Source organism: Coregonus clupeaformis, chromosome 15 (assembly GCF_020615455.1).
Source record: "Coregonus clupeaformis isolate EN_2021a chromosome 15, ASM2061545v1, whole genome shotgun sequence".
Lineage (NCBI taxonomy): Eukaryota > Metazoa > Chordata > Actinopteri > Salmoniformes > Salmonidae > Coregonus > Coregonus clupeaformis.
In genome coordinates this window covers 58,111,255-58,125,163 of record NC_059206.1, presented here as the reverse complement: position 1 = coordinate 58,125,163, position 13,909 = coordinate 58,111,255, and the positions used below count along the sequence as shown (strand labels likewise).

Genomic DNA, 13,909 nt, shown 5'->3' with positions numbered 1-13,909 from the left:
ACTTTTTGGAAACAAAATATGCTCTGCAGGGATGATGGACTCCACCAAAACCATCTAGGAGCCTTGACCCTCTCTTCATATTTCAAGACTGCATTAAGATATTGACTCGGAGACAGACCAAGCCCCGCTCAGATAATACCTCCCATCCTCTCTAAGCATTATCGTCGTACTGTTGTCTATACTGCTAGAGGTGTTGTCAGTTGTAATCTCTAACCCATTCATTTGAACTCCACTCTTAGATCTGCTATTGTTAGCTCGAAAGATGAGACCACTGTGGTCTGCTCACCCAGTGCTTTTAGTTCAAATGTGAATTCCATAAACTTGAATACCCCCTCGGTTTTCAACCAAAGCCCATGTACAGTGGGGAAAAAAAGTATTTAGTCAGCCACCAATTGTGCAAGTTCTCCCACTTAAAAAGATCAGAGTGGCCTGTAATGTTCATCATAGGTACACGTCAACTATGACAGACGCATTGAGAATAAAAAAATCCAGAAAATCACATTGTAGGATTTTTAATGAATTTATTTGCAAATTATGGTGGAAAATAAGTATACTAAATACTTTTCCCCCCCACTGTAAGTCAGTTTATAACATTCCATCATTGGTTACTCAGAGTTACTCATACTGACATTGGCTGCGGCCTCAGGCCCTATGGTGTTAACCTTGGAAAAGCAATTCCAATTTATTCTCCTTCCTCTATTACTAATAGGGATAGACCAAATGGTGCAGTTCTATGCAATCTTATAGTCATAACAACTATATTAACCATCAGACAGGGCCTGCAACCGCCTATTGAACGTAGCTTGTTTGAGTTGGAATTTCCATGTTACTTTAAAAATCGTAAAGGTCTTGGGTTGATGCATCTGCGCTTACTTCCTAAACTGGATTACATCAAGATCTGGGCTATGCAGATGAATACGGATATTCTGGTATTGACTGAATCTTGGATCTCTGAGGACATTCTGGGCTCTGATATTAATATTGAGGGTTATGTGTTCAGAGCTGATAGACAGGGTAGAGGTGGTGGAGTGGGAATTTTTATAAAAAATCATTTATCTGTCTCTTTATTGAAATCCATTTCCTTTTACTAAATCAGAATACATTATCCTGGGTGATCTAAATTATAAAGCAGAAAAGCAGGCTTCAGACAATCTAAAAAAACATGTGTAATTGATCTAAACCTAACCCAGCTGGTGACTAAGCCTACACGGCCCAACCCTAAAGATCCTTCAAAATCAACTCTGAGCAATCGGGGAGAAGGGCCTTGGTCAGGGAGGACCAAGAACCCGATGGTCACTCTGACAGAGCTCCAGAGTTCCTCTGTGGAGATGGGAGAACCTTCCAGAAGGACAACCATCTCTGCAGCACTCCACCAAGCAGGCCTTTATGGTAGAGTGGCCAGATTGAAGCCACTCCTCAGTAAAAGGCACATGACAGCCCGCTCCAAAAGGCAACTAAAGGACTCTCAGACCATGAGAAACAAGATTCTCTGGTCTGATGAAACCAAGATTGAACTCTTTGGCCTGAATGCCAAGCGTCACGTCTGGAGGAAACCAGGCGAAGGTTCACCTTCCAACAGGACAACGACCCTAAGCACACAGCCAACATTTGGTATTGTGTATTGTGTGTAGATTGATGAGGGGGAAAAAACTATTTAATGGATTTTAGAATAAAGCTGTAATGTAACAAATTGTTGAAAAAGTGAAGGGATCTGAACACTTTCCAAATGCACTGTATATACACAGTATATATTGTGTTGAATGTGTATTTTATATTGTATTATACAGGGCGCATTTGGAAAAGAGACCTAGGTCTCAATATGTCTTCCCTGTCAAAATAAAGGTTTAATAAAAAAATTACATAAAAAATAAGCCTTCCACAATCATAAGACCCACTAAAAATGTAATGACAGTATTTTATCAAAATAATATAGTTTAACCTGCTTTTTTCAATAATCCCTGATCTGCTTTCAAGTCTGTCTATGAAAATGACCTTTATGTTACAAATTTAACCAGAACCATGCACATCCACTAATAATGACCAACTTCTGGTGTGAGCTGGCATTATAGAAAATTAACACAGGTCTCAAACAATCTCTCAAGCGCAAGCCCACATGCTAGTGAGTAGCCAGCTCATCTTTATATTTAAAGTCTAGCCAACTTGGATCTATTTGCTTGCTACAAGGTAAACCAGTTTGTTGAACTGTTATGAATACACCCTCCTGTCCGTCTCCAACTGTTTGAACAACATAGCCTGTTCACTTTGTTTAGATGTTGAAATCAAGTGGCCTACCTTGATAAGAAGATGCTTATTTCTCAGAATGATAACGAGTTGCCAATTCCTTATATAAATGTGTATTTTTATGCTCATTGCACATTTATAAAAACACAGACTAGACAGCTAGCACATAACAGTCTAGCTAAAATGCTGCGAGCAGTACAATCATGTTCATTGATACTCCCATTTTAGTAGGGTCTGCTCTGTTCTAAATAAGAGACAGAGAAAGAGAGATCGGGGAGGAGGAGGTGGGTGAGAGTGTTATGATTATGGACTCATGCGGTCCCCAGTCGCACACAGACTGCTTTATGGAGAGACAGTGAGTCAGGGAAAGAAAGGTGGCCTTTGTGTGTCTGTTAGCCGCATTCATCACCCCACCCTTTCTGAGAAGCCGACGGGAAACCCCACACAGACAGACAATCAGACAGACAAACAGGCCCTGTTCCAACACCAACATGCATCCTTCACTCTGTCATTTCTTCCTTCTATCCTTCGAAGTAATCACTGATCTAACACGGTCGGATAAGTGTAAGCAAGGGTTCCATTACACAGCAAATACCAGTCAACTCATGTCAGATCAGTGAGAACTCTGAAGCAGGAAGGAAGGAAGGAATTTGTAAAATATTGGAACAGGGCACAGAGTGACTAAGTGTGCACTAAGTGTGTGGACATATTGCAGGGGTCCATGCCAGAGAGCAGCAAGAGGGAGGGGGGCAGTGAAAGTCACCTCTACACGCTGATTTAGGTCAGTTTTGCATTTCCCCCCACTAATGGTTAAGGTTAGGATTGGGGGAGGGGAAGCTGATCCTAAATCTGTAACAGGGTATCTGCAGGTTCCATGAAGTTGAATACAATACTTTTTAATGCCACTTGGAATGCAATTTAACCCATAAGAGTATAAGACTACTACTAAGCGATATGGAATTGTTTTAAAATATGTTATGAAAATGTGTATTTGGCCATACTGCTATTAGCCTATACAAACACATTGAATAATAGATTCACTACATGGAACAACAGATAGTCCCAAAAATAACATATAAAAAGGAAGTTTGTTCTGAAGTGTCTATCCTATATCTGAGAGATGTAAAAAAAATAAAAAAATAAAAATAAAAATAAATTGATATTTCTTATATGTATTTAACCCCTTATTTTTTTCACTAAACGGTCTCCATATACAGTATATACTTCCATAAATGTTTTCAACTGGTACCGGGGGACCTTCAGATGAGTCTTGTGAGGCCTGTGGGTGTCGTAGAGCAAAACAACCAACATGTACGTGTTTGTGAGTCTCACCTTTACAAAGGGGGGTCATATTAGTGTGTAGCCAAAACTGTTTGGACACTATAGACAGAAGTTGGCAGATCGGCTGTACCGACTTCAAGGCTCTTGTGGGGGTCGTAGAGCAAAACAGAGAAGACCATCGTGTTTGTGAGAGTCTCATCTTTCCATAGAGGCGTCATAATAGTAGGCCAAACCGTTCGGATGCTACAGACGATATTGTGAGAATACCGATTTTCAGGATGTCTCAGTCTGACAAACACCGCTCTAGCTCTGTCAATTTTCACCGCAGATGCGGAATTGTTACATAGGTGGATGCGGTGGATTGAGACGATACATCTAGCTTAAATTGACAGATTTTTATGGGGATTTTTTTATCATGCTAATTGCATTTCCATGGGGACACGGATATCGACCTTAGGGGGTTTAATACAAATTTTGAGGTCTGCGCGCGCCACACACCTGCTAATATTCCTCTCGAGAAATGAGCACATGTTGGCAAAAGGTAGTATTTTTAGGGCTGGCTCTTTCAGTGTGGACACCCCTTCAAATTAGTGGATTCGGCCACACCCATTGCTGACAAGTATATAAAATTGAGCACACAGTCATGCAATTTCCATAGACAAACATTGGCAGTAGAATGGCCTTACTGAAGAGCTCAGTGACTTTCAACGTGGCACCGTCATAGGATGCCACCTTTCCAACAAGTCAGTTCGTCAAATTTCTGTCCTGCTAGAGCTGCCCCGGTCAACTGTAAGTGCTGTTATTGTGAAGTGGAAACATCTAGGAGCAACAACGGCTCAGCCGCGATGTGGCAGGCTCACATAACGGGACCGTGGAGTGCTGAAGCGCGTGGCACGTAAAACTTGTCTGTCCTCAGTTGCAACACTCACTACCGAGTTCCAAACTGCCTCTGGAAGCAACGTCAGCACAATAACTGTTAGTCGGGATCTTCATGAAATGGGTTTCCATGGCCGAGCAGCCTAAGATCACCATGCGCAATGCCAAGCATCGGCTGGAGTGGTGTAAAAGACTCTGGAGCAGTGGAAATGAGTTCTCTGGAGTGATGAATCATGCTTCAAGATCTGGCAGTCCGACAGATGCCAGGAGAACGCTACCTGCCCGAATGCATAATGTTAACTGTAAAGTTTGGTGGAGGAGGAATAATGGACTGGGGCTGTTTTTCATGGTTCGGGCTAGGCCCCTTAGCTCCAGTGAAGGGAAATATTAACGCTACAGCATAGAATTACATTCTAGACGATTCTGTGCTTCCAACTTTGTGGCAACAGTTTGGGGAAGGCCCTTTCCTGTTTCAGCCTGACAATGCCCCCTGTTCACAAAGCGAGGTCCATATAGAAATGGTTTGTCGAGATCAGTGTGGAAGAACTTGACTGGCCTGCACAGAGCCCTGACCTCATCCCCATCGAACACCTTTAGGATGAATTGGAACGCTGACTGCGAGCCAGGCCTAATCGCCCAACATCAGTGCCCGACCTCACTAATGCCGCAATGTTCCAACATCTAGTGGAAAGCCTTCCCAGAAGAGTGGAGGCTGTTATAGCAGCAAAGGGGGGACCAACTCCATATTAATGCCATCAATTTTGGAAATAGATGTTAGATGAGCAGGTGTCCATATACTTTTCATCATGTAGTGTATTATAAGGCAGGTGTGCTATTTTAGCAATGAGCATTCTCCTGTAGCATAACGGAAGTAGTAGCATTGTGGCAAAGCTATAGATGGCTGAAGGATGGGGTTGCCCATCTGCATTTGTTTAGGCTACCCCAATGGGCTAATCATTAGCTAGATCAAATCAAATTGTATTTGTCACATACACGTGTTTAGCAGATGTTATAGCGGGTGTAGCGAAATGCTTGTAGGCCTAACAAACTCTAGGCCTAAATGTTCAGAATTTTGCCTTCAATACAAATACCAGCTTAGTATAATGATACTCAATACCATAACAATACCACTGTGAACAAATGCCTTAAAGTCAAATATACAGCACAGTTATAAAACACATGGTCAACTCTCCATCTGGGGAGCTAGGCCCCTGGGTGTGCAATGTTTTCATCCATCCCTGCTCAAACACACCTGAGTCAGCTTAACAAGGTCCTGTTGGTTAGTTGATTTGTAGAATATGGTATGTTAGAGTAGGGCTGGAACACAAGTCTACACAACCAGTAGCTCTCCTGGAGGTATTATGCTATAACATTAGAACATTATCCTACAAAAAAAAAAGAAAAAAGAAAGTCTAATAAAATCAGGTATCAAATGGCAAAACTTTAAAGCAAGGTAGGTAAGTGGGAGGTCTCTAGACTGACTTTTTCCAGTGCCCGGTAAGATGAAAGTAGTTAGGTATTTCATCTAACATGTTCAGGGAATGCATGAAGGATATTTTGATGTGTAACATGTCAAAATAGGATCCAGAATAATCTGATATCTATAGAAATTAATTTGCCTGCATGTTTTTTGTGCATATTGGCCTAGGCTATGCCTATATGCTACATAATTTACCACTTGAGGAAGTGGGAACTCAAAACACATCAGCTAGATTGCTAACTCTAAATATGATATTGTTGCTAGAAAGCCATGCAATTGATCTAACAGTAAATGTAATGTCCTACAAAAATGTTCCATTGGTAGGCCTATATAGGCTACTCTATGTATTCACCGCAAATGGGGCGCTCCGCTTTATTCCGCTTGCGTAGCCTGGGCAGCCGCTAGTGGGCGCTATGGATCTCCACTATCGTCTGGGCTTGATGAGCACATCCCAGGCTACCGCTGGCGCATCATCTCAATTATATACTCTGTTTGTAAAGTGGTGTTATTTTCTCTATATTGACAGTTGAGAAATAACTGGTATACTCACATAAAGCTGAGACTCTCCTCTTTTTTAACAACAGTAACAGTAGTTGTTTTAAAAACTTTCCTGCAATTACATTTCAAAATGTTACTCAACTGAAATTAGCCCACCCAACTACCTCATCCCTATATTGTTATTTATTTTGCTCTTTTGCACCCCAGTATCTCTATTTGCACATAATCTCTTGCACATCTAGCATTCCAGTGTTAATACTATTGTAATTATTTTGCACTACAGCCTATTTATTGCCTTACCTCCATAACTTGCTACATTTGCACACACTGTATATATATTTTCTGTTGTATTTTTGACTTTATGTTTTTTACCCCATATGTAACTCTGTGTTGTTTTTATCGCACTGCTTTGCTTTATCTTGGCCAGGTCGCAGTTGTAAATGAGAACTTGTTCTCAACTGGCTTACCTGGTTAAATAAAGGTGAAAAAATAAAAAATAAAAATAAACTGTCAGTATGCTTGCGCTTATCAGAATGCATCTCTCCCTTCACTCTGTGTGCAAAGGGGGGAGAGAGAGTAAGAGCAGGTTAATGCACATTATGACCAAATAATGGTTTAAGAACCCAAAAATCAGCAGGAACGTTGTGTAGCCTAATCACCGACATTACCAACGTAAGCAAAATTGCTTCGGTAAGAGGGCAATGTAGGTGTTGGTAATTTTCGGTTTATCGTCCCAGCTCTAGTTAGTGTTGTCTATCAAATTGTATAGGCTTATTAGGCTACCTTGCTCTCCTCTGGCAACGGACCGACTCGTACTGGCATAAGCACATGACGTGCATACACAGAGGCGCACATGTCGATAGCTCTCTAACATGTGGTTGGATAGCTCTCTAACATCTTGAAAGTGCGCCTCGAGTATTATTTGATACATTGTTTCTTTTCTTTTGCCATGGTGTCAACAATTAAGCAGCTGCACAATATAACGGAAACACTGTAGTCATATCGGTCAAATTTTTTAAGACTTTTAAAAACTGAATTTAAGACATGTTAAGACTTAAGGCCTTTAAATCAGATAAAAAGTCTTAAAGTCTTATTCATTTAAGTACCTGCGGACACCCTGTGTACCTAGGGGAAACTTCACCACAGAGCATCCTCCTCGCACTGCACAACTTGTCCTCGAGGGCCAAATGTGTCAACAGTTGTGTACTCCTCACACACACACCAGGGTTTTTGTTAGGAAAATGTGTCGCCGGACATCGTGACCGGGAAAAATAAACGCAACATGTAAAGTGTTGGTCCCATGTTTCATGAGCTGAAATAAAAGATCCCAGAAATGTTCCATACGCACAAAAAGCTTATTTCACTCTTAATTTTGTGCAGAAATCTGTTGACATCCCTGTTAGTGAGCGTTTCTCCTTTGCCAAAATAATCCAACCACCTGACAGGCGTGGCATATAAAGAAGCTGGTTAAACAGTATGATCATTACACAGGTGCACCTTGTGCTTGGGAAAATAAAAGGCCACTCTAAAATGTGCAGTTTTGTCACACAACACAATGCCACAGATGTCTCAATTATTGAGGGAGCGTACAATTGGCATGCTGACTGCAGGAATGTCCACCAAAGCTGTTGCCAGAGAATTTAATCTTAATTTCTCTACCATAAGCCACCTCCAACGTCGTTTTAGAGAATTTGGCAGTACAGCCATCCGGCATCAGAATCGCTGACCACGTGTAACCACGCCAGCCCAGGACCTCCACATCCGGCTTCTTCACCTGTGGGATCATCTGAGACCGGCCACCTGGACAGCTGATGAAACTGTGTGTTTGCACAACCAAAGAATTTCTGCACAAACTGTCAGAAACCGTCTCAGGGAAGCTCATCTGCATGCTCGTCTTTCTTACCAGGGTCTCGAACTGACTGCAGTTTGATGTCGTAACCGACTCCAGTGGGCAAATGCTCACCTTTGATGGCCACTGGCACGCTGGAGAAGTGTGCTCTTCACGGATGAATCCCGGTTTCAACTGTACCGGGTAGATGGCAGGCAGCGTGTATGGCGTTGTATGGACGAGCGGTCTGCTGATATCAACGTTGTGAACAGAGTGCCCCATGGTGGCAGTGGGTTATGGTATGGGCAGGCATAAACTACGGACAATGAACACAATTGTACTTTATCGATGGCAATGTCAATGCACAGAGATACCGTGACAAAATCCTGAGACCCATTGTCGTGCCATTCATCCGCCGCCATCACCTCATGTTTCAGCATGATAATGCACGGCCCCATGTCGCAAGGATCTGTACACAATTCCTGGAAGCTGAAAATGTCCCAGTTCTTCCATGGCCTGCATACTCACCAGACGTCACCCATTGAGCATGTTTGGGAATGCTCTGGATAGACGTGTACGACAGCGTCGATCCATTGATTTCCTTATATGAACTGTAACTCTTGGAAATTGCTGCATGTTGCGTTTATATTTTTGTTCAGTGTATGTGTGACGATAACATGTCTTGAGTATAATTTCAAATGTTGAAACAAGAAGGAAGGGAGGAGTGTGTGGCAAAGATATAGGCAAGTCCCTCTCCAGAATGGCTCAGCTGTCTCCCGCCAATTCTTGGGCTTTCATTGTTTCATTGTGTGAATTGTTTGCCCTTTGATAAAAATGTTTTATCAATTCCCAATTAAATATGTCACCAGTAGTAAATGTACCGTTAACCCACGTTATTTGGTTACATTAATTTCTGTTAATGCATGTATTAATTAGTCATTTACAGTTCTCATTCTCAGAGTGGAAACATTGTTTGCAGAGTTCACAACCTGCCACACTTGTGAGAAACAAGTTTTCGTTTATTTCATAACCATCATTTACGAGATTGTCAATTTTTTTATTGTCTTTTGTTTGGAGTGCTCCATGTGAGCAATGAGCATGTGTCTGGTTTCTCTGTCTTGATAATGTTGAGGGAGCGCACGTGCCTGAGCATAGAAGTACCTGGCCTGCTGCTTGGAAATGTAGGAAAGTGTTTTTTTAACATCCATTGCGAATGATAATATATTAAAACTATAGGTCCTCACAGTATGCTATTTAAAAAATCTTTCCAACAATCTCCCTTCGATAATCACCAATCTTCCATGTGAAAGAGCAACTATAGGCCTACTGTTGCATTGGCCTATAGGCTATGAGTTCCATGCACTAATTTATTTAGCTGCCAATAGATCACGGTATATCAATGTGTCCATATGGCTGAGGCTGGTGATCTCCCATTAGTTTACTTTTAACTTTTAGATTTGTATCATTTTAATTCTGATTTTTATGATTAACCATGTGACAATCATTTTGAGAAACGGAAGAAAACGTTATGATTGAAATGAAACTGTTCCACGAAAATGAGCATATGAAAATCATAACTGGCATGCAGAATGGTAGGATAAATTGTAAGATTCCCCAAACTTGAAACTCACACGCCGCATATGAAGTCTTATTTAAAAAATTGCCTCCACGTTTCCATGGTCGGATTTAGCCTATAGGCTACTTTGAAGCAAGGTAAGACATGCCTCATAATATAAAATAAAACTTTCAGATTTTAAACAATTAAGTATGTTTTCAAAATGCATACTGCCTCCAACTCACATTGTAAAGTAGTGTGTGACGCGCTGATAGCCTGTTGCCTGCACTTGAATGGGAGTCGCACTTCTATTACTCGTTGAGAAATAAAAATAGTAGCTTTTTTTATTTGTGCACCAAAACTGTTTTTAACACTGGATTGTATTTAGAATTGTTGCGCAATGAATGGTCTTGTAAAAGCATGTTTTACTCCAGCAGCAACCAGCTGAGGAATAGGCTCTGTATGCTGTGCGTGTGTGATAGTTGTGTTGGATAAATAAGTTACATGTTGACTAACAAAAATACACAGGCCAATTTAATTCCACTCAATTATGCAAATTAACCTATAGGCCGATAAGCATGATAGTCAAATGCATTTACATTGACTGGTATTTCCATCAATTAATAAAAAGCATTATTTTGCATTTGCAAAGGGATTTTTTGGCCAGCAAAGATTTTATTTATCGGCTTTTCACATAATTGTTGGGGGCAAAATCTGGCAATTGCCGGCTAACGGAAACCCTGACACACACACACACAATAGGAGAAGCTGTAGTCATTTCCACTTACAGGTACAAGCTTCCAGTACCATTTGGAGGGAGACTACGTATCCAAGAGGCGGGGGGGAGGAGTTTAGGGAGACACAAACAGGAAGAGCAATAGACAGGTCAAAGGTCAGATGCAGTGACAGGAAGGGATCAGATCCACACTTCATGGTTAAACTATGGGTCGCATCCCAAAATAACACTATTAGCCTGTATAGTGAACTACTTTTAAAGGCTCAGGTCTAAAGTAGTGCACTATATAGGGAGAATAGGGTGTCTGAGAAGGTTCAAATCAAGCATTTAGAGTTGATCTTAACAGGCCAACACAGGGACCAGAAAAATACAGGCTGACATGCAAATGCTCATGTTAATGAGAAGGTCAACCTAAGATGCAGTGTTTCACCCAGGTTTTTTTTATTTGGCGGGGTGCCGTAACTAGAGGCCCCAGAAACAGTATCCAGGGCTGCTGACACCAACATTTCCTGTTACAAACACACATTGTTTTAGGGAGAGGGCAGAGGTAGGTAGGGAGCCCCCCTGCCTTAACAATGGTAGGTGAACACTGAGGGATGGTAATTGGGAATTGAAGAGAGAGAAAGTGAGAGACTGAGTGAAAAAGAAAGAAAACGTGAGAAAAAAAGAAAGCAATGCAACTGAGAAAGAAAAGAAAGCAATACAGGAGAGAGTGCCAATAAAGCCCTTTTAATTGAATTGAGAGAGTGCGAGAGAAAGATAGCGAGCGAGAAAGATAGCGAGAGAGAGAGAGATAGCAAGAGAGAGCGTGCGAGAGAGAGATAGCAAGAGAGAGCGTGCAAGAGAGCGAGGGAAAAACTTGAGAATACCTTTTGGTGGCTGGGGGACTCTAGCAGATGCTGCTTCATTTTGGTCTCTTTCTCTGTGATCTCCTTCATCTTCATATTCACCTGGGGGACAGACAATGGTCAGTACACTACACACACACATGTAGTCCTGCTCTCTCACACTCACACAAACACACATTGTTGATGCCCACCAGGGTTTCCGTTAGCCGGGAATAGCAGGCTTTTGTCCGATAAAATAATAGAAAAGCTGATAAATAAAAATTGCCGCTGGCCAACTGTCCGGGAGAAGAAGAAAAAAATCCTATTGCGTAATAATGCTTTTTAGCCTATTAATTGTTGGAAATGCAAGTCGATGTAGATACATTTGCCGGTCATACTTAGCGTGTGTACAGTATATTCGTTATGTATCTTATTTATCATCACACGCGTACAGCATACAGATACAGAGCCTTTGAGTGGAAAATCTGTCAAGACAACACAAAATCTGCTGCTGCAGCATCTTGTGATGCTTTCAATACAACTGGAAACTCTGAAAAATATGAGGTCAAATCATGACATCAGTAATCTTCAAAAAGTAAGAGCTCTGGAAAGAGTTAGAATTCCAAGTTGGATGACTGTTCAAAACGTTTTTTCCCCCAGTTCCCAGCTGACTTGAACGCACTGAAGTCGGAGATTTCCGAGTTCCCAGTTGTTTTGAACGTGAAATCAAACTGCAACGGAAGGCAGGCTTCATCAGCACGTCACACACCACTGCAATGAGCTGGAGGCAGTATGCATTTTGAAATTGTTTGAAACCTGAATGTTTTAATACATATGAGGCATATCTTACCATGCTTCAAAGTGGCCCATTAGATCTCGTCTCTTTCTAAATGTCTAACAGATATTTTCATCTCTGTCACATGAAACCGCTCGCATGTGCAGTGCCCTTTTGACAAGTGTTTTCCTGCTAATTGCATTATGGAATGAACATTCACACTTAGCCTACTGCCTTTAGCACATTAATGCGCTAATGTGAATAAATAATAGTTTATCAATATTTTAAGCTAAATGTTCTGATCTGTTGCATCAGACTCATTGTTTTTTAAAGGTTTTCTACTGTAGGCCTACTGGTTGTATGAATTTCGGATCTATCTTCTCAAAACTTTCCCAGAGTCTATTTGGAATAGGCCACAGTTGAAGTCGGAAGTTTACATACACTTAGGTTGGAGTCATTAAAACTTGTTTTTCAACCACTCCACAAATTTATTGTTAACAAACTATAGTTTTGGCAAGTCGGTTAGGACATCTACTTTGTGCATGACACAAGTAATTTTTCAGACAATTGTTTACAGACAGATTATTTCACTTATAATTCACTGTATCACAATTCCAGTGGGTCAGAAGTTTACATACACTAAGTTGACTGTGCCTTTAAACAGCTTGGAAAATTCCAGAAAATGACGTCATGGCTTTAGAAGCTTCTGATAGGCTAATTGACATCATTTGAGTCAATTGGAGGTATACCTGTGGATGTATTTCAAGGCCTACCTTCAAACTCAGTGCCTCTTTGCTTGACATCATGGGAAAATCATAATAAATCAGCCAAGACCTCAGAAAAAAAATTGTAGACCTCCACAAGTCTGGTTCATCCTTGGGAACAATTTCCAAATGCCTGAAGGTACCACGTTCATCTGTACAAACAATAGTACGCAAGTATAAACACCATGGGACCACGCAGCCGTCATACCGCTCAGGAAGGAGACGCGTTCTGTCTCCTAGAGATGAACGTACTTTGGTGCGAAAAGTGCAAGTCAATCCCAGAACAACAGCAAAGGACCTTGTGAAGATGCTGGAGGAAACAGGTACAAAAGTATCTATATCCACAGTAAAACAAGTCCTATATCGACATAACCTGAAAGGCCGCTCAGCAAGGAAGCACTGCTCCAAAACCACCATTAAAAAAGCCAGACTACAGTTTGCAACTGCACATGGGGACAAAGATCGTACTTTTTGGAGAAATGTCCTCTGGTCTGATGAAACAAAAATAGAACGGTTTGGCCATAATGACCATCGTTATGTTTGGAGGAAAAAGGGGGTCGCTTGCAAGCCGAAGAACACCATCCCAACCGTGAAGCACGGGGGTGGCAGCCTCATGCTGTGGGGGTGCTTTGCTGCAGGAGGGACTGGTGCACTTCACAAAACAGATGGCATCATGAGGAAAGAAAATTATGTGGATATATTGAAGCAACATCTCAAGACATCAGTCAGGAAGTTAAAGCTTGGTCGCAAATGGGTCTTCCAAATGGACAATAACCCCAAGCATACTTCCAAAGTTGTGGCAAAATGGCTTAAGGACAACAAAGTCAAGGTATTGGAGTGGCCATCACAAAGCCCTGACCTCAATTTGTGGGCAGAACTGAAAAAGCGTGTGCGAGCAAGGAGGCCTACAAACCTGACTCAGTTACACCAGCTCTGTCAGGAGGAATGGGCCAAAATTCACCCAATTTATTGTGGGAAGCTTGTGGAAGGCTACCCGAAACGTTTGACCCAAGTTAAACAATTTAAAGGCAATGCTACCAAATACTAA

At 41.5% G+C, this 13,909-nt stretch overlaps 1 protein-coding gene across 2 annotated transcripts in view; it reads right to left on the bottom strand.

The window, feature by feature from the left end:
- Positions 1 to 13,909, bottom strand: part of LOC121582747 (calmodulin-regulated spectrin-associated protein 1-B) — a 200,627-nt gene that overhangs the window by 72,323 nt on the left and 114,395 nt on the right. For both annotated transcript variants that reach the window (XM_041898825.2, XM_041898826.2), the window contains exon 5: positions 11,365 to 11,445. In XM_041898825.2, the coding sequence (XP_041754759.1) occupies positions 11,365 to 11,445 (81 nt within the window). The remainder of the gene's footprint in view (positions 1 to 11,364; positions 11,446 to 13,909) is intronic.